Below are 21250 nucleotides of genomic sequence, written 5' to 3'. Positions count from 1 at the left end.
CTGGCTAACGTCGTTCTTGAGAATTTTCAATCTCAATCGAGTTTAGTGAAGCTAATTTAAATGGATATAAAAGAACTCAAATTTAAATTTAGTGAACTCATCATGGCACAATGAGCAATAGGGTTCTTTCGATATATTAAAATTCAGCTCGATAGTGAGGCCTAGAGGACACAAGCAAAAGAAATGAATAAACATTCAATTTCCTTTGTTTGTGTCCTCTAAGCCTCACTGCCACGCTGAATTTTAATATATCGAAATTGGTCTATTCCCTCTATGAGACGTGCCTGCAGAGAATCATGGTAGTTGTATCCATGAAAACAAATACCCAGTCCAAGATGATGAACTACTACCATGATTCCCTGCCGGTTCGTTTTATAGAGGGAATTGGCCATCTCCGTCTCCGCATAGGCATCAAGTGTCAGTGTCAGCTACTTATGAAAAAAGTCCAGGGTAGTTTGAGCTGTACATCCACTTGTAATATCCACAGCTGTAGCCACAATCTCTGTTCCACCAAAATGCATGCTGACTTCAATATCTCTGCCTCGACCTTTCGAAATATCGGGTGACTGGACCTTCACACTTCCAATCTTGGTTACCCCTGGGTCAGTAACAAACTTGCAATCGGGATTTTTTGTAATGTAAAATCCAAACGTGAGCTCGGTATCGTTATCGTGGAGCGGGCTATACATCCTCTTAATACTTTGACCAGACCTTGCAACGTCATTTTCCTTGACAAAACAGTTAAATAAGTCCTTACACTTCTTTCGGCCATCTGCCAAGAAAAACTTGTCGATAGGGTGAACGGTCTTATCAAAATCCCGTGAACAGTCGGCACCATAGGTGGTGCTAACTATTCTCTCCGTTATTTTAGCTGGATTCTTGCCATATAAGACAGCACCTTGAACTACTGCTATAGCAGCGTTGCGAGGGATCAGAACGCGATACTCGTGGGAAAATTCATTCAGCATTTCTTCTCGAAGCAAGGCAGAGTCTGCGAATCCTCCGACTAATAGCATTGTTTTAACTTTTGAAACCTGCTGTCTTCTTTGCAAGGCTTTGAGATGTTCTTTAATGTCGTTCAAAACTGGCTTAAACAACATCTTCATCACGCTTTGACTTAAGCACAGATATTCGTTCTTCCTGAGCTTAACCTCTTGCTCACCATAGCGATGCCTGGTATGACTTGGACGTCGTCTGACCAAGGAAGCAAAAGTGGCTGGCAAACGGATATTTGTCGTTTTTCCCTCTACAATTCGCAAGCCCTGCTTTTTTCCTTCAAAGTCATTCATCACAGCAAGCCAGTCAGAGGGATACTGCTCTCTATACGTTTTCAGATTTTCTGCTCCAAACAGCTCGTCCAAGAGGTTTCCAAATTCACGGTTCACCTTGATTCCTCCATAAGGGCCCCCAGTAATCTTGTCAATCTCTTTGATACTCCCATCATCAGTAATTTCGTGTACGGCCACATCTAGCGTCCCTCCTAAGGTGGAATATTGATACAGTTAGACAAATTTCAATATTTCGTTCTCATTTACCATTATGGGCAAATTGAATGTTGGGACAAAAAAGGAACAGAATGGCATGTTTAAAAGAGAGTTCATCGTCACTCATTGCAAGTACAATGGACAGTACGTTTGTTAACACTGATAGGCGTTCATGTTGTTGACCCTGCAAATTCTAGATTTACCCTTCGTTCTAAGTTTCGATTACTGACTTTGCCTCTCAACTTCTCATTCTAGAAAAAAAAGATCCCATATTTTCACCATGTTTTAATTGTGAAATAAATATGTTGATTCTGACGGTAACAAAATGAAGCAGCGATTTGTCACTGACCTCCAATATCAACGACCATGTACTGAGTTTGTGGTTGCGTAAGCTTTGCGTCTTCAAGATCACTGGCACGTTCTGTTTCAAGTTTGCTGATCTTTCGTTCCATGCAGAACAAAGCGGCAGTCTCAGGTTCTAGAGCAATGATTAACTGTCCAGGATTGGTCATTGATCCAATGCCAGCCTGCAAAAGGAAAGTAATAAAATAATGATAATAATAATAATAATAATAATAATAACCGTTTGCTTTGATGTTGTCCTCTTCATAAAATAGAGACTCGCAGGGCAAAAACAGTCACAGACAGGGAAACGGAGGAACATAAATGTTCTCTTCATATAACAAGGTAGCTGTAATATTCAAAGTGTATTCTACGTGTACACGAGGTAAGGGCTTCACAAACAATGCTCGTTTTTTTGTATGTTACTATATAGCTCGATACATAAATGTTATGTGACCTACGGATTAAAAACTCAGTTCAGTGGGATCAAAGTTGCCCCTGTTTACAGACGATCCTCTTTCCAAGTTGAGCGGCTCATAGCCACTTTGTCTTTATAAAGGGGATTAAACGAATTACAATGCCCATAGTAGATTTGATGACAATAACCAAAGTATTGTTAGCCAGATCTGCATAATAGTTAATTTTTTCCTCTTGTTGTTGTTGTTTCATTTTTCTTTTCCTCGTGTTGATGAAGTTGTACGCTCGAGGAAGCGCAAACCTTACCTCATAAACTGCTTCTCTCATGAACTGTTTAGCTCTTGGGGTCCATATGGCGGGAACAGTTAGAACCCACTGGATATCATCCGCTTTAAACTGCTCATCCCCAGTTTCATCAGAAATGAGTTTGATAGCCTCGTCTTTCATGAATTTAATGGCATGTGCAAAAACAGTTCTGGCCTTAACGTGTTTTCCATTGGCTGCTTCGATGGTTGTATCCAAGCTCATGGTCTAATAATAATGTAGAAAAAGCACAGTGACTTATTTCCTGAGAAAAAAAATGCATCAGTGGAATAGAAATAAAGCTTGTAGAACTATGTTATTTATCACTTGATGATACAAGCTAACTGGTGAAACGCTTCTCCGTCCCAGACAATGTTTGCTGAACTCAGTGAAACTCTTAAATGGGTTGAAAAAACTGTAGCCTTCATAGTGACCCAGAATAATTTCACTTAAAGAATGAGAATTAAAAACTGTGAAAAAAGTTATAAAAATTGCACCTATTTGACAATAGAGTGTCTGAGTGATACTTTAAATTCGTGAAATCGATGTTCTCTAATGCGCAAGTTCAATATTATGTCCCTTTTCGCCTTATTTTTTCTTTTTTTTTTTGATTGAGAAGATATATTACACACGCGAGACACTGCATGTTTTACCACATTTCCACACATGTCAAAGAAGAGGTCTAAAACCGAAAATGTAAGGGTTGCACTCAAATGACCGCTTAGTGTTTTCTACTTACACTTTTTCAAAAAAACCTACGCGAGATATGACACACATACAGCCGAATCCAGTAACTATTTTCGAACTTACTTTTGCCTCTGTTCTCAAAAAAAAAACCTTTATCCAAAAGTAGAGTCTGAAATTGTATATTAATAAGATCACTTCAGTGTTTAGTAAACTAACACTGACCTACCGTGTCGCTATGGAGCGCCATTTTAAAATGCTGAAAGAAAAAGTATTGTTGTTCCTCTTCCTCGCTTTGAAGTTGTGCATAATTTTCCATTGCCTCGTAACCGAACGAGTGAAATGTGAGGTCTGGAGCAAGAAGCAAGCATGTCGGCGCCTTGCTCGTTCTGCTGCCTTGTTCATTCGTCCAGTCCTTGTTCATAAATATGGCGTCCTTTTCTTGACCCTTATTGAATGAAAATGCAAAACCACTGTACGACGTGCCAAAATCTATTGCTACCACGGCAATATATGACTTCTGCAACTCGGTGGAAGGATTTTCTTTTCCTGTAAATGTGAAGAACAAGTATCGTCCCGGAGGCCGTGTTTTTGATATAAGACCTTACCACAACGGTACTATAGAAACGTTAGGGAATAGCGGGGTAATCTTACCTACGAACATTAAATTATGTCTTACCAATTCTTTACAATCAGTCATTACTCGGGCTTCGGTAGGAAAGCCCGAGTCTAATCACGGCCTTTTTACAAGGAGAGAGGGTTGCCCTAGCAAGCGGGTTACCCTAACACTCACACATTTCCTCTTTTTTCCTTCGTCGAGTTTACAAGGCAACCAGGGTTACCCGGGTAGGCGGGTCACCCTATCTGCGTGCTAGGGTTACACTGGCAGGCGGGTTAACTTTTTCCCTTGTAAACACTCCAGGTAGGGTTAACCCGCCTACCTTCCTACTTGTTTCCAGACCCCTTGATTGTAACAGCGCATTAAGTTGTCCCGGGTTGTAGGGTTACCCTACCTGTGAAATTCTGATTGTAAACCCCGGCCATCTTTTGCCTCCAGCTAGGGTTAACCCGCTCGCTAAGGTAACCCTCCCTCCTTGTAAACAGGCCCTAATTTTAAATTTGCTTTGATCGCCAAACGGGGGTCATGGTCCCAGGCGTTCCTAGCGTAGAGCGTGGAAACTGGGGATGACAGGTAGCTTGCTATCCTCGTGAACAACATAAATTTTTGTGAAGAAGGCGTCGAGGGTTTTCGGAACGAGTCAGCCTTTAGCTTGAAAACAGCCAAATTAGCAAAGTTCGGGAAAATTTCACGAGATAACAAATGCGCCATGAGGTCAAACTGCGAAAACACTGTCAAACCTATGACTAATGAATTAACAACAAATTGTTATGCTGACTAGCTGAGACGAACACCTCAGGTATTGAAAGAAATCAAGGATCTTCGTGAACAGAACTTCGAAGGTGAGACAGACAACATGAGTCGGAAAAAAATATCCAAACGGTAACCTGAACAGTAAAAACTTTTGTTTTGAATATCCTTTCATCGAGTTCAATACTTGGAGACTATCAATCAATATTGCTATACGGAGCCTGAATAAACGCTCTTAGAGCGCTAATTTCATGACAATTATTTTTTATGATAACGGGAAATTCTTGCCATACGTGATATATTCCAAGAAACGAGAGCGATAACATTGTTACTGTCAAGGAGCAAGCAAAGCTAGATGCCGATGTCGCCTACTCGAAAGCGACATATTTCACATTAAAATAATCATTGATATCTGCAAAACACTGTAACAGCAACAATTCAACACGCAGCAGCGAGTGAACTCTGAAATAATAGCATGTTGCGAGCGTAAAGTTACCAATTTACAGTATGCGGATACAGAAATATGCCAAACAAAGTCAACATGTGAGTTCCACGGCGTTCGCATATGTATGACCTTTAAACGTAAGTTAGCAGTTTTCCACATTGTAGATTGGCATGAAATGCTTACCTTCGCTAGCCATTTTCACCCGGTTATTTCGTAATCAGGAGCTCGTATCGTTGTAAGCGAGGAAACTTCACTGTAGAGATCGAGTTGTTTGTTTCACCGTTTTCTAGGAAAGCATAATAGCGAAGGGAAATATCCCGTATGAATTGAAAGGTCACGCATTTTAATATCCTGTTTTCTCGGAAAACCCCAGTAAATACCTATGACTTGCCTTTACAAAAATATATAACTTCATTTTTTCTTATGTACATTTCTTTACGTCAGCTTGAAGTGCAGTATACCCAACTGCTAACTCGTCTTTACGTTTGGACGTCGAAAAAGAGGAAACACGTGAATATACGACTTCCGGTTTCACAGTACAAGAACATGGAGATGTAATCTTTAGTGATCGTGTTACGGACGTTTTTAGTGTCAAGACGAGGCATAGAAAATCCCCTTATCGTTTAAGGCCCTGCTTACAAGCAGGTAGGGTAACTAGGATGGTCATAATATAGCCCGCGTTTACAAGCAAGGTCCTGAACCTTTCTACCCGGGACAACTCTAACCGATCACGCTTTAGACTTGGTTTACACTAGAGGAGATTTTTCCGGATTCCTAAAAGTTGCCAGATTCATCAATTTTAGAGTATTCGGATTAGGAGGGGTTTACACTGAAAGGATATTCGGATTCCTAACCGTTTACCCACGACGACAACTCCGGGAACATTCATGATGGAATGGTTAAAAAGTCGACAACCAGAAACAAAATGTCACGAAAAGAAGGCTATAGGGGTAGGTTGAGACAGTCTGACGTTTTCTTTCCACTCACTGACCACGGTACTGTTGTCCATAATGTCATGTCCCTCCAGGCATCTATTCTGGTCTTTATTCAATATCTAGAACCGTCCAGGTTTTCGATCGTGGCATCGTCGTCATCTTCGATAAAGTATGGTGGACGTCAATATTGTTTGCGTCGATAAATTGGGTTTCTGAGGAATATGGCATTACCCATTATAAAAGTGATTGCCTACACCAGTAGAACGAGGTAATCAGCGAGCGACCGCCATCAAACGGCCATCAATGTGCCAGCGACTCGACTACGACTGGATCATGTAATCCACCGTTTTCGTTGTACCGCAAATTCGAAATATCGCAGGCGGAAAAATATCCGGAATCGAGAGAAATCGTTTACACGACAAAAGTCTCCGGATTCAAAATTGCTCGGATTCAAAGTTCCCACTTTAATTTCCGGATTCAAAATCTCCGGAGACACGACCAGACCGGGGAATTTTTATTTCCTAAGTTATTTCTTATTGATAGCCAAACTATATCTATGGGATTGCAGAATATCTTAAATACTTCCAAGCTTAGCTGGGTTAAAGATAGAGATCAAAAATTAAATTTGAAACGGAAAAATATATCTGCACTAAGAACAAAACTTCAGATCTATTTATTCAAAAATGGGGGACAATTTCTCCTGTGTAAACAATAACAGTGTTCTAACTATTTATTGTACCGCTTTCTTTGTAACTTTCTATTGCCTTTGTGTTTGTATTTTAACATAAAAGTATTGTACAGTATGTTTAAGTTAGCGTTGCAAGTTATGTAACGATATTGTAAGTAGTGAGTCATACGGTTTAATTAGTAAGTTGTGTTAGTAAGTATTGTTTAGTATTTGTAGTAGTTCTAGTATTGTAAGTAGTGTGAGTGCTCTAATAAACAAAAATCACTCCGGTAGTAAAACTGCGTTCCGGATTCATCACGAATCCGGAACAATTTCCTCTAGTGTAAACCTAGCTAGTCTAAGTTAACCCGCTAGTATACACAACACGCAACCAAGAAGATAATTTTATAGCCAAGACCTATGTATTTCCACTTACTGAATTCATTTCAATCTCTAAACTCACTGAAAATCTCAGACAATATATTTTTTTTTAAGTTTAATGGTATATATTTGACGGCGTAACGACAAACGTTATTGCGAAAATTTCGTCGCAAAAAGCCGTTATTCGAAAATTTTCCTATCCAAAGCAAAACTAAAACAAGTTGTGAATTAATGCGATCTTTCTCGAGTCACAATTAGTTTTGACGGTATTTTATGTCCCGGGTAGGCAAGATGTCTCTAGCAGAGCGTTTACAAGGCAGGTAGGGTTACCCTGGCGCTGGGGTAACCCTACCTACCTTGTCATTGTAACCACGTTTACACTAAAAAGAAGAAATTGTGCTAGGGTGACCCTCTTGCTAGGGTAACCATAACACTAGGGTTATATACTAACCCCTTGTAAACGGGGCTTAAGTATTGTCAGCAGTCGAGTACAAACACTCAAGATGTCGCATCGTGTGCTGAATTCTATCCAGGAGATCTTTATTATGAGAGATGAATAAACCAAGCAAGTATGCTTTTAATCAAATTAAACCAGTGATGTCTTTTTTCGAGAATTTTTCACAGTCAAGAAAACTATAACATGCTTTTACTTCCTCTTACAGCATTACTCTTATTAATCTTTCTCGGGGGGTACATTTAAAGCAGAACATTTAACGCCCCTCTTTATATTGTTATTGTTGTTGATAGTTCAAGCAAGTAAATTCAAATTTGACGCGAGATAAGAATGTATCTAAGAACAGAATTAACGAATTTTATGATTCTCTGAGGTTAACCAAAGTCTCAACTGTTAAATTGATGAGACCTGAGGACTCGTGATATGTCGACAAATCTCATTGATCAATTCTATGAGCATAACAGTAACTTGTTTTATGTAAAAGGAAATAATTAAATCTCAGAGGCATATCGGGGTATTTACCTTCAATCTTTCAGAACATTATTTGGGAAATATGAAGATCGCGACTGACATAAATGGGTTCTCTTTTAATCCGCGAAGAAACACAAAGGCTTTCGACAAGCATTGGGGTAAAGTTACAAAATCATTGGATCATACGTAAACATAATCCAGGAAATTTGATTCCAATTTACACAAAACCTCCCCAGGAAAAATTATTCTTCCTCCTCCTTCTAAAAGAGCAGGCCACAGATAACATGCAATGTCCTCGCCAGGAGCTTCACCGAATCTCTGATCGTCTGTATTCCACTGAAATCTGGCCAGTTTGTGAACAGCTTTATCGAACTTCAAAGACTTGTATTCAAGTTGCAATGGTGGAACTTGTGTTACCATTCTCCAGGCCAGGCGGATACACGCTTTTATGTAATCAGTAAGTTGTGTTAACACCTCCTGGGCATGAGATACTTGTACTGCTGGTAACAACTGCGTCCTTTCCTCTTGGAGACATCTATTCCACCGTTTCGAAACAACTTCTTTCACAACCTGATAAATTATAAGAAAAATCAGCACACTTGATTTAGCCAAATATTTTGAGGAGACAGGATTGAGAAAAAAGATTGTTATGTACGAATGAGGAAGTAGATTTTCCTATTGACTGCAATATGTGAAGTCTTCCAAACAATTATCGAAATGAAGAGTATCAGCGAAGCGCGTTCTTAAATTATAATTTACAGTCTGGTTAGGGCTCGTCTAGACTAGGAAACACTATAGCAGTTTATACCACCTAGTATAACTTATTTCCAGGATCAGAACAATTCACTGTCGAATTAGCGTATTTCTTAACAGAAAAAGCAATTTTTCTGCCCTTCTCTAACATTGCAACTTAAGACAAGCACGGGTCAGTTTCACTTGATCTCTTCTTAGTTAATTTGGTCATTTTCCTTTTTTTTCATAGACACATTTTTTCTATTTGCACTGTTAAAATATCCCTACTCTATTCCTTGAAAAAGCCGCGGAGCACTCCAGCTTGTACATTTCCGGAGTTGATAATCATAAAAGGTCGGCTCAAACAGCCATGGAGTGTTACCACTGTTGATGAGAATTAAACAATGCTACGTACGTGTTCGAAGCAGTCAAGGTTGCACAAGTGCGCGGTCTGCTTTAACGAGAGGATCAGTCCATCAAGAACGTCTCTAGATATCTCTATGTCCTTTTTGCCAAGGAAATCTCCAATGGTGTCCGGAAAATGACAAGAAAATTCCCCTTTCTTTGAGATAAAAATAAAATTATGATAAGGTGAGAAAATACATCCAAATCTGAGACAACACAAAAAATAATAATACTCGGATACAAGGTGTTCCCTAACAATAAGACTGTGCCGTCTCGTATAATGGATAGGTTTGAAACATTGTTGAAATTCAGACAATATACTTACTCAAAAGTATCTAATTGTCTTTCAGAACAATTTCACGAGCTTACTAAATGCTCGAACAAATTTGATTGCCTAATTGACGAGATACGTTTTTATAAGAAAACTTAAACCATTTCTAAACGTGCAAACGGACTCGATTCGCACAAAGGTATTCACTTGAAGAACTTGTGATCCTTTGTTATTTCGCATTAGTTTATTCACTTTGTCTTGAGAATAGTGTCACGATGACGCCGAAACGTTCGCTATTTATTTTACTATTATTATTGTTTAGGTTATTACTGTACAACCGTAGTTGATTTGGTAGGGTAGAAACTCAATGCTCAACCCAGGTTGGAAGAGTCTTGCCTAGCTCAGGGTGTTCAACAGCATGATGGAAAAATAGGGGAAATAGGTACTTTCTTTCAAAAAAAACCTACTACTTTGATGGTCTCCCATTTGTATCAGTGATACAAATGTACATACACCTTTATGACAATGCAAGCATTTCTTTTTAAAAGTTATTCTTCTTAGCTCTCATTGTCATAACAACATCAGTTTGTTTAACAATAGATTATAAATAGAAAAATATAATTGAAGGCGAGGGAAATCAATTGTCAACTTGGCATATGAATATTTTCTTAGAAACCAGACTAGCGATTCTATAATGAATTCATCAATTCGAATTCCCTGGTTTTAACAGTACTTAACAACTGAACTACTGCAGCTTCACCTTGTCAGGAGTACCCGTCGGATCCGCTCCGCAAAATATCCGCTCTGCAGACTAAGGTTGAGCTGGCTGGGAATCTTAGCAATAAACAGAATCTTGCTGAGAATTTAGCTTATCGAGAGCTAGCTAGCTGGAAAATTTTTTTTGGTGTTCAAATAGCTTACATTGTGGTTTCACAAATCAGTTCTGGCTGGAAATTACATTCCGGATGCGATCACTGACTGAAGTGTATCACTTGACACTCTCTGACTGCTTGACCTTTTGTTTGAAAACACGCTTACAATATAATGTTAGTTGTTTATTAAAGTTTTATTTACCAGCAAACAATAGAAGTCTGTTCTGCTGTCATTTATAGCGTGAAATTAGATCGGTTTTTTTCCCTTGACGCTCCTTTTTCCCACGTTCAGTTGTATGTTTAACCACCGTTGATCCGGTCGCGGAAAATCATCGTCTGTTCTGCTTTCATGTTCTACCGTGATACAACTGGTTATCTGGTAATGACGTTTCTTCGTTCGTGCAGTCTTTTCATATTTTTGCCTGGGACCCGGTGAGACTCCGGTAACCTCGTAATATTTTGGAACTAAAACATTGTTCCCGTATAATTTTGTGTCCAACGGTCGGTTTCAAGCGCGGTCAGATTTTGCCGACCAGCTGTTTGAGGATTTGGCTGCCAGAGAACTCTGAGGACTCCACTGATAAATTAAAAGGTTCAGGTAAGAACTACTTTTGAGTTGAACTAGCTGAATCAGCCTATGTATTTAATATTGATAATGTTAAGCAATGTGTGCGGGAAAAGCCGGCGCAGTTTTTCAAACTGTATTCGCCACTGTATTGTATTTCAAACCCAACGGAAAGTGCAGCTTCAGTGAAGACAGGCCTAATATGTCTCAGAACTTGGAAGGGTTTTCGAAATTGTCAGTCCATTCATCCACAGTGATCCTACTTCCAAGTGTAATTTCAATTCTGTAATTTTAACGGCCAGTAAAAATTATCCGATCCCGGTGCTGCAGTCGATGATGACCGCTTTTTAACGCGTCGAACGTTAAAACATGAGCTATTGAAACATATTTGCCGCGTCTTGGACAAACTGACGAGATATTGAAATGATCATTTTTTCCCGGTGTAAGAAAGTATTGTTTCCATCGCTTTCTTTACTGAAGTGCGATCATGTTCTTTATATAACTGAAGGCTGATTACCTATTGCTGCCTTTTGGTATCGCCGAAAATTTGCCCTGAAAGAGCTGTTGAACGGGTGTCTACAAAACGAAGACCTAAGACCTAAGACCTAAGACCTAAGACCTAAGACCTACGACCCAAAAACGAAGACTTGTTTTTTTACAGGCCTATCGAACCAGAGACAGTCAAACCGGGTCAACGCTTTTCTTCAGACAACAACTGACGCGAAATTAATGGGGTCTTCGTTTTGTAGATAAGGCCGGCTCGAACTACAAAACGAAGACCCTCGCTTAAATGCTTTGTTCGTTGTCATCTGACGTGGAATCAATGGAGTCTTTGTTTTGTAGATAAGGCCGGCTCGAACTACAAAACGAAGACCCTCGCTTAAATGTTTTGTTCGTTGTCATCTGACGTGGAATCAATGGGGTCTTCGTTTTGTAGATAAGGCCAGCTCGAACTACAAAACGAAGACCCTCGCTTAAATGCTTTCTTTGTGTCAGCTGACGTGGAATCAATGGGGTCTTCGTTTTGTAGATAAGGCCGGCTCGAACTACAAAACGAAGACCCTCGCTAAAATGCTTTGTTCGTTGTCATCTGGCGTGGAATCAATGGGGTCTTCGTTTTGTAGATAAGGCCGGCTCGAACTACAAAACGAAGACCCTCGCTTAAATGCTTTCTTTGTGTCAGCTGACAAAGAAGAAGGCATTTAAGTGAGGGTCTTCGTTTTGTAGTTCGAACTGGCCTTATCTACAAAATGAAGACCCCATCAATTGATTTCGTGTCAGCTGACAACGAACAAAGCATTCAAGCGACGGTCTTCGTTTTGTAGTTCGAGCCGGTCTTATCTGCAAAACGAAGACCCCATTGATTTCGCGTCAGCTGACAAAGAAGAAAGCATTTAATTGAGGGTCTTCGTTTTGTAGTTCGAGCTGGCCTTATCTACAAAACGAAGACCCCATTGATTCCGCGTCAGCTGACACAAAGAAAGCATTTAAGCGAGGGTCTTCGTTTTGTAGTTCTAGCCGGCCTTATCTACAAAACGAAGACCCCATTGATTCCACGCCAGATGACAACGAACAGAGCATTTAGGCGGGGGTCTTTGTTTTGTAGTTCCAGCCGGCCTTATCTACAAAACGAAGACCCCATTGATTCCACGTCAGCTGACAACGAACAAAGCATTTAAGCGAGGGTCTTCGTTTTGTAGTTTGAGCCGGCCTTATCTACAAAACGAAGACCCCATTAATTTCGCGTCAGTTGTTGTCTGAAGAAAAGCGTTGACCCGGTTTGACTGTCTCTGGTTTGATAGGCCTGTTAAAAAACAAGTCTTCGTTTTTGGGTCTTAGGTCTTAGGTCTTAGGTCTTAGGTCTTAGGTCTTCGTTTTGTAGACACCCAGAGACCAACACACCTGATTGATCTAGTTCCATGCTAACTGTACTGTACTTTGGCATTTAAAAGTAGGCAATCATATCATTCCAGATTTCGTTCTTTCGGTGCCGATAGCGCCAGGACAATAATGTGTAATTTAATTTCTTATGCGTTCCCATTTGTTAACGCGCGTGTTTTTCGCACATTCAGTTTCTGTCAGAGAACAAGTTATTTTGCATGCCTGCGTTGCTACCGGAAATGGAGACATTTCGCCTTATTGTCCCTCGTTTTATGATGGCACAGACAGTGATTTTGTGGTGGAACAATTATCGCGCGGCTCAGTTCATGTAGCTTAATGGCAAAGCGCGAAACATGGCACACGAAAAAATGGGGGGCGGGGGGGCGTGGCACCAGTTCACACCATTCACTGAATTCGCGCTTCTGGGTTATAGTTTGATGACGAAATGAACGGTAAAAAATTATTCCACAATTATTGCTTTCTTAAACAGTTAAATCCTTGCTTCTTTGACTTGCCCCAGGGAATGCAATTTTCAGCAATGTAACATCAGTTAAAATCTAAGACATTTCATTGAATACTCTCATGAATGAGCTATTTTAGTGAACATAGTTCTTGATCTAGATCTTACATTGAGGGGCCCGATAGTATCACCAGTTTTGTATATTATTATGTGTCCGTGGCTGTATGCGTATTTGGATGCATGTGTGCGCGTGTGGACGCGGGGAGGACGCCGGTATAAGAGGGATTGTGCAGTATGTTACATTTTCTAAAACATATCATTTTTCGGGTGTAAAATTAATTGCGTGAACTAAAAGATGAAGATGCTGCTAAAGACGGTGCAAACGTTACCCGATGTCATGGACAGGTACCCAAGAAAAGATGAGCAAATTTGTTGATGAAACCACGAGATTAAGTTTGTGAATCTTTTATGCTGATCGTCCAGTGTATATTTATGACATTACATTGATCTGATTGATACATTTTGTTAACGAGTCTCTAGACGTAATGATGCTGTTAATAGCAATACTTTTACGGTGAACGGCCCGTAACATCCCAACAATGCCGGGGTCTTTGCTGCGACACTTTGCACGTAACTGTGTAAAACTTTTACGGTGAACGGCCTATAACATCCCAACAATGCCGAGGTCTTTGCTGCGAAACTTTGCACTTAACTGTGTGAAACTTTTACGGTGAACGGCCTGTAACATCCCATTAATGCCGGGGTCTTTGCTGCGAAACTTTGCACTTACCTGTGTGAAACTTTTACGGTGAACGGCCTGTAACATCCCAACAATGCCGGGGTCTTTGCCGCGAAACTTTGCACTTAACTGTGTGAAACTTTTACGGTGAACGGCCTATAACATCCCAACAATGCCGGGGTCTTTGCTGCGAAACTTTGCACTTAACCGTGTGAAACTTTTACGGTGAACGGCCTGTAACATCCCAACAATGCCGGGGGGCTTTGCTGCGAAACTTTGCACTTAACCGTGTGAAACTTTTACGGTGAACAGCCTGTAACATCCCAACAATGCCGGGGGCTTTGCTACGAAACTTTGCACTTAACTGTGTGAAACCTTTACGGTGAACAGCCTGTAACATCCCATTAATGCCGGGGTCTTTGCTGCGAAACTTTGTACTTAACTGTGTGAAACTTTTACGGTGAACGGCCTGTAACATCCCAACCATGCCGGGGTCTTTGCTGCGAAACTTTGCACTTAACTGTGTGAAACTTTTACGGTGAACGGCCTGTAACATCCCAACCAAACCGGGGTATTTGCTGCGAAACTTTGCACTTACTTTGTGAAACTTTTACGGTGAACAGCCTGTAACATCCCAACCAAACCAGGGTCTTTGCTGCGAAACTTTGCACTTGACTGTGTGAAACTTTTACGGTGAACGGTCTGTAACATCCCAACCATGCCGGGGTCTTTGCTGCGAAACTTTGCACTTAACTGTGTGAAACTTTTACGATGAACGGCCTTTAACATCCCTTCAACGGGTATTTATGAAATTTTTACGGTAAACTACCTCTAGGAATATGAGTGTCTTTGGTTGTTTAGCTTTCAAGTTAAATTAATTTTATGAAAGCTGTGTTGACAGAGCTTTGCAGTCTTGGGCAAGGCATGGATCAGTGACATGGACTGAGATGGATCACCGACATTCAAGGTATGTATTATCAAGATTTTTTAAATTCATTTTATGATAAAGATTCTAATGTGGTTTATACACTTTTATCTCGTAATTCCAGAGTGGGAAGCTCAAAGAAGACAGTTGTCCAAAGAAAAAGAAAAAGACGTTTTTCAATACTTTTGAGGTAAACATGGTGTTACTAATCAATACTAAACCAGCTCCCTTTAGTTGTTTTAGGGAGCTGGCATAACCCTTTATTTTTCAAAAAAATCATTAGAAATAATTGTAAACTACTAAATCGGGGTAAACATATAAAGTGTGCTGCTGTTGTTGACATTACAACCATTATTGGACTAGCAAAGTAGAAGTAAGGCCGATATGTATTAGTAAAGGACTTCAATATTATTTTTTTGTTCATTTCTCTTACAGCATTATATAAAAGTAATTTTGCAACAAACATTTCTTTGGTGAAAGCAAGTTTGATCTGAATGTCTAGAAGGGTCAGAGGGGTCTTATTTTAAACATTAGCGTGAATCATTTTAGATGTCAGAACGTAAATTGCCAAACTGTCACACGTATGCTGAACCTGGAAGGCATCTGAAGTATCTGAAAACAACGTGCTGGGAGACACCTTGTCCGACCCGCTTAAGACATAATGGTAAGTTGTATTGTTTTTAAGGGATAAGATAATCAAAGTGTAGATTTTGCTCATAGCGGCAAAAACAACCACATATTGCTAATTTATCTCTAATAATAGTCAACAGAAAATAGGCTGTTGAATAAAGGTCCTAAACAATGTGTTTGTTTTTAATTTAGGTCAAAACGCTGGCCAGAACATTTTTTTCGCCTATAATTGCCTTGCTGGCATTTCAAATGTTACTCTTTACTGCTGGCTGGCTACTTGGCTAATTGCCATTTTTCTAGCTCGGTATTCAAAATTTTCATTGTGTCTGGCTGGGAGTTTTATGAAATAAAGTCGATCTTGCTAGCAGTGAAGAGCGGATATTTTTTTCCCAGGAAAGTTAATTATTAATGGTAATTGACGTGGGAGCACAGAATCAGTGCTTGGGAAGTCAAATCTTAAATTTCCAGTTAAGGTGTCGTTGGGTACTCCTGCCTTGTACAAAAAAGACGCTGGCTTTTCGAAACTGTAACATCAAACCAGCAGACAAAAGCACACACAAATACTTAGTGAAGGTTGAAAACAACCGTTCACTCTCCTTCTTCACATAAAACTACAGTTCACCCTTAATTTGACTTTAGAACGACAGTTCACCCATGATTATTTGACTTTAAGACAACATTTCACTTTAAATATGGCTTAACAACGACAGTTCACCATTGATCTGGCATTTTATTTTGAAGGAGAAGCATAAATACCATTTAATTTGGTAATGCTTTTTCCAGTAGATGATTATATATCGATAAGTGAGCAACAGTTCAGCGTAACGACATGATTGTATGGATACCTAATGTATTTTCAATGGGTTAATGCAGAATATTATCTGTTGATTTTAACAGTCGCCTGATCTACATTTATATAACTAGAAGATACATGGAAAATCATCGAAAAATATGGTTGTAACAGATCTAAGTTATGAGCAGAAATCCAATAAGCAACAGAGCACAAAGAATAAGTCACTGTCGCTAACATTTTTGCTGATTTAGAACATCAAATTCATGACACCAATTGCTTTATGCTAAATCTACGTCTGAAACACCTGAGGCTTAAATCTATTTTTAATGTAACACATGCTGCTTAATCAGCGAAAAAAATAGGGAAAATAAGAGATTTCATGTAAAAAATAGGAGTGATGAGAAATCTGCTCAAGAAATAGGAAAAAAATAGGGAAAACAATTAGGAGCTGGACACCCTGCTCGCTAGGACGCTCTGATTCCTAAAAGCCATTTGGGTGAGCTCTGTTCTTGTTCTGTTCCTAAACGTGGCAACAGGTTTTTGATGCACAGAGACAATTTACCGCTAGAGTTATATGTCATTCAGGCATTTTTTTTTTTACTTCGAATGGTGATTTCATGAGTTTTCTTTAACTTATATTGTTAGACGTTTGGTCCCTAACCTTTCTTGAGACGCAGAGCTCCTGGCCCATCCTTGGAGTTTCATCAATTAGCCATCTGGTGACATTTGCAAACATATCACATGCAGCTTCTCTTGCTTCCTTTACCTGCTCGTAAGCGGTCTGCAATTAAAGTTTCATTTTAAAAATCCGAAATGTTATTTTTTTCCTACAGCTGACATTATTACAGACAGTACAACTGACGTCATGAAATGAGGAGCCAATTCGTAGCCTCTGATGTCTTTGTTCGATAAAATTTGAAAACGTTGGATAGTTAGCAATGCCCGTTTATTAGTAAATTGAGGGAATATTACACCCACTTGGAAGACGGTAATTAGCACGTCATTGTGGGGGTCTCAAAATTTTCCAAAACATGTATGAGGTCATTAGCGCCTTTTCCACGTTCTTTCCAACCAGAATTTTTGCAATATTTGAAGGCCATCTTCTCCTTCTCCGCAAAGAGCCAACGATATCACCAATTGCTACGTTTTACAAGCTCCTAATGTAAACGAAAAGGAGTACAGAGATCATAAGTGCAAAGGGAAAGGAACTAATGTGATAATTTACGTTATTTCCTTTCTCTTTGCACTTTTTACCTCTGTACTCCTTTTCCTTTATTTGCTTGTTTGTTTGTCTGTTTGCTTTTTCGTCCCTGTTACGGTTTAGGGTCAAAATTTGGTTTAAAGGCATCTTACCACAAATATTATACAAGCTAATCTGGGATAGCAAATTTCCATGTCAATCTCCTCCTCAGATTGCAGAATGGACTCGATGACGTCACACGCATCAATCCTTTCTCCGTCAAAGAAGTCACTGAAATCTTTCTCTATGTCAGTGGGTGTGTTAAATTCTATTGTATTTTCCACTCTTCTTTGATCGTGTTTCAATCGCTTTTCAAAAGCAGCAGCCAGCCTTGGAGAAAATAAATGTAAATAGAATTATATTTTTAAGCACACTACTTACGAGGCTGAATAAATGTACCTTACATGGGAACCTGGCTCACGATGAAAAGAGGTCCCCAAGACATTGTACACCGAGAAGGAATGCATTAATTTACCTGCCGAACATTGGTTTACTAAGAGCTTCATTGATCTTATTTGGTCGGCCCGTTTTGGGAGATATTACTCGACTTAATTGTTCTACTAGAATTTTCGTGACGAAAATTGAACAGATTCAAGTTATGTGCATGTAAGCATATACATATCTCTAACTGTCGATTTAAACGGTACAAATTTGTCGCAGGAACAAGGTTACGATACGTCTACGACCAGAAAACGCATCGAGATAAGTCGATTTTATTGCCAAAATATCACAATCTCAGCTGTAACTGCGATTTCCGTTTTTCCCCAAACAAACCCTTGTAAATTGAAACCTTTGTAAAACAACACTCCCATGTACACCTCCAAACGCTGCCAGACCAGAGTCACGTTTCGCGTATTCAAACTCGGTTGTAGTGTAATAGTATACAGTGCAGGTCACGTTTCGCTGAACGTTCGCTTAAAAGCAGGGAGACAAAAAAAATACAAAAAATAACTCCGCGCATCGTGAGCTTGGGCAGCCTGTGAGCGAAAATGATACCAAACAGATCTACACTACAGGTGTTGAGGTATATACACACCAGACATACGCGCAGTACACTATGGGAAGGTTGTAGGTATAATATCGTCTAAAGGCTTTCCTCTATTCTGATTGGCTGTATTTCCTATGGCATGGTATCAAACGTGTTTTTTTTTTTTACAACTGTACACCACCTTGCCGTCTTTTCTTTCAATTCTTCTCGAATAACCCGCAGCTCTTCATCCTTCTTTGTCAACCTTAAAAGACAAATTACACTGTTTCTGTGTGTGTCCTTGTGATAAACTGATTGTGCGTATGTATGTCGACTCATAAATAAATTCCCAGTTTATAGCCACGCCTTCAGAAGGTGTCGCCGGAAAAGGATGAAACAATGAAACCTGTCAACATGTCCTTATTTGACTTTTATCGACGCCCATTTTCAACTTTCAAAACGATCAGTTGACCCGGGCATCGTTTGCGTGAAGAAGGCAGTAAATTGCTAACACGGTTTAAAAACTGCAATAATCTTTAATAATGTATAACCTAGCTTCGTTGTATAGTTGTAATTAGGTTTTTTTCAAATACAAGGCAATGTTGGTAAAATTATGAAGAGTACTTGGAGAGTAGTTAAAGGACCATCGTCGACTAAACATAATGTGCAGCCAAAATATCCCTGAACCTAGCTCGGGTTAAAAATGAGCGTGAAAAATGTTTGCGATGGGGCTATAAGCACCTACATCTAAAGGGCAATAATACTGTGCAATTTCTCTTATTTACCTGGATTTTAAAAAGTCTGTTTCCCCAGCCAATTTTTTTACGTCACTGTTATAGCTGTCACGAACGGTGTTATAGCTTTCAAGAAGGTAAGTATAGCTGAAAAACATAATCAATTTAGAATGAATTAAACATCAGCAAAATTCGATGGAGGAAAACAACATTGAAAGGGTTGAGTTGTGCGTAAAATTTCATGGGTGCAGTTGAAATTCAACTTTTGATTTCCAAGATAAGTAGCATTGTGGGTAACATTATGACGAAGTCTAGTCCCTGAACCGTGCACCCGCGCAAATTTCTGTGAAATTAACAAACGTCGCCGTTTCTCAAATGACCTGCAGCCAATGTGCATTAAGAGCCAAAAGTGTGTGATGGTAGCCTGCGAACAGGCTCCCGGTGGGCCCGAACGAAGCGAGGGAGCCTGTAGACATTCTATTGATGCCGCCGTTCTATGATACCAGCTCCTGGTGTCATGATATGATTGGTTAAATCGCTGATTGTTGACATCTTTGAGATGAATATTTGACAGATCTTTGTAAAATTATACGACTCCAACGGTTCGTTACAATAGTGCATTTGCCGTTCTCTTTTAAGTTTCGGTCTCTCGACCTCTCGTTATTTCGCAAGTGATTCTGAAGGGTACTTTATGCTCTGTTACGAGGAAGAATTTTAAGGAGAAGCTAGTGGAGTGGAGCCGTTTGGCGGTGCTATAGCAATTTTTTTTAGAGGTCAAAGGCATGGTTTCCGGACTTTCGCTGTTATCTGCTTGTCGCTTCGAAGAGTTTGACACCTCTATCATGTGCTTATAATTTCTTTAGGCTCATTTCAGTATCGCAAAATATGTTTTAAGCTCTCTAACTAATGTTTCTGGAGGGACAAAGTTAAGTTTGAAATATTCCGTGAACATGTTGCCTACTTGCACTCTATATTATGATGCCCGGCCCAGCTATTTGATTAGCTCGGTTAGAACTGTTTGCAAGTACCGAAAATGTAGCTTCTTGACAGGTCTAATTCCCTCATTGACTGATTTGTTACAGGCTTATCACCAAGGGCGGATAGGCACATCAAAAACAAAGTCTACAGGCTCCCCTGTCCCCGCCCCGATCGCTTTGCTCTCCGAATTCTTCTGTTTCGCGTTCGCCGAAATTTTTTTCCGTCCTCGCCGGGAGCCTGTTCGCAGGCTAGTGTGATGGCTCACTTAACCAGATTATAAACTGATTTGCATTAGTATTCCAGTAGGCTTTACATGTAGTTACTGATTCTATTATTGTTAAATGATATCGAAAAAAACCGAAGGAACGACGAGGAGGCGGAAAAGGAGTGCTCCTGTTACGGCTCTCGTGCAATTTGACTAGTTTGGGTTGGATAAAGGTACAATTAAGAAATAGAAAACTTGTTCGCCGTCTTCTTATCGAGTTATAGAAACACGAGTGGAGGTTTGGAAGAACGAGAAATGCTGTGGGAACACGAGCCGACGTGCGAGTATTTCCACAGCTTTTCCGAGTTCTCCAAGGCCTCCAAAGAAACTTCTCATATGGAAACACGGAGAACATGTTTTCTATTTCTTGTAGGAAATTCCGCGACGAAAAAAAGAAAACAACTTGTTTACTTTGATCATATAAATGTAAATTATTTTAACTCGCGCCATCATTGCGTCAACACCTCGTTCTAGGACTGTGTTTCTATCGAGTTTTAGTATAAATCTACTAGCGTTCTATCACGAATGCCGCGTTCTCTGATTGGCTACGCTACCCACTATCTATTCTGTGATAGATAGTGACTAGCGTAGCAATGTGCCCTTGCTAACAAAATAACGGCCGCATCTTGGCGTTTTCGTACTGTCTGTGAAGAGGATTTCGATAAAGTTTTGAAAGACTAGTAGATTTATACTAAAAGAATTAGATTCGCTCTCGATTTCTATGCGTGATAGTTAACGAGAGCGAAGCCCTCGTCAACTATCACGCGATAGAACGATTTTAAACCAATCAGCGCGCGTATTTTCTTTGGGCTATTTTCTAGCAGGTAATAGTATAGGAGAA

The 21250-nt window shown here is 39.8% G+C and overlaps 2 protein-coding genes across 4 annotated transcripts in view; both read right to left on the bottom strand.

Annotated features, from left to right (window-relative positions):
- Window positions 1-428: 428 nt before the first annotated feature.
- Window positions 429-6635, bottom strand: LOC145503229 (heat shock 70 kDa protein 12A-like). 2 transcript variants are annotated; one of them, XM_081482714.1, is made up of 5 exons: window positions 5228-6635; window positions 3460-3779; window positions 2550-2774; window positions 1834-2011; window positions 429-1480 (listed from the first exon to the last, which is right to left on the bottom strand). In XM_081482714.1, exons 1-5 carry the CDS (start codon window positions 5238-5240, stop codon window positions 429-431), a joined length of 1788 nt encoding a protein of 595 aa, XP_081338840.1. In that variant the 5' UTR covers window positions 5241-6635. The 2 variants fall into 2 exon arrangements, with proteins under 2 accessions (XP_081338840.1, XP_081338841.1); XM_081482715.1 differs by lacking the exon at window positions 5228-6635 and having other exon boundaries at window positions 3456-3546.
- Window positions 6636-6686: 51 nt separating this feature from the next.
- The window catches only part of LOC145503233 (uncharacterized), a 31948-nt gene continuing 17384 nt past the window's right edge, over window positions 6687-21250 (bottom strand). For both annotated transcript variants that reach the window (XM_081482719.1, XM_081482720.1), the window contains 6 exons: window positions 19218-19313; window positions 18635-18697; window positions 17579-17795; window positions 16887-17006; window positions 9100-9246; window positions 6687-8522 (listed from right to left, as the gene is read on the bottom strand). In XM_081482719.1, coding sequence (XP_081338845.1) covers window positions 8133-8522; window positions 9100-9246; window positions 16887-17006; window positions 17579-17795; window positions 18635-18697; window positions 19218-19313 — 1033 coding nt within the window. In that variant the 3' untranslated portion in view covers window positions 6687-8132. The remainder of the gene's footprint in view (window positions 8523-9099; window positions 9247-16886; window positions 17007-17578; window positions 17796-18634; window positions 18698-19217; window positions 19314-21250) is intronic.

The sequence above is a fragment of the Orbicella franksi genome, chromosome 11 (genome assembly GCF_964199315.1).
Source record: "Orbicella franksi chromosome 11, jaOrbFran1.1, whole genome shotgun sequence".
Classification (NCBI taxonomy): domain Eukaryota; kingdom Metazoa; phylum Cnidaria; class Anthozoa; order Scleractinia; family Merulinidae; genus Orbicella; species Orbicella franksi.
Note: the sequence above shows the minus strand (reverse complement) of the source record. Positions and strands in the feature narration are given on the sequence as shown.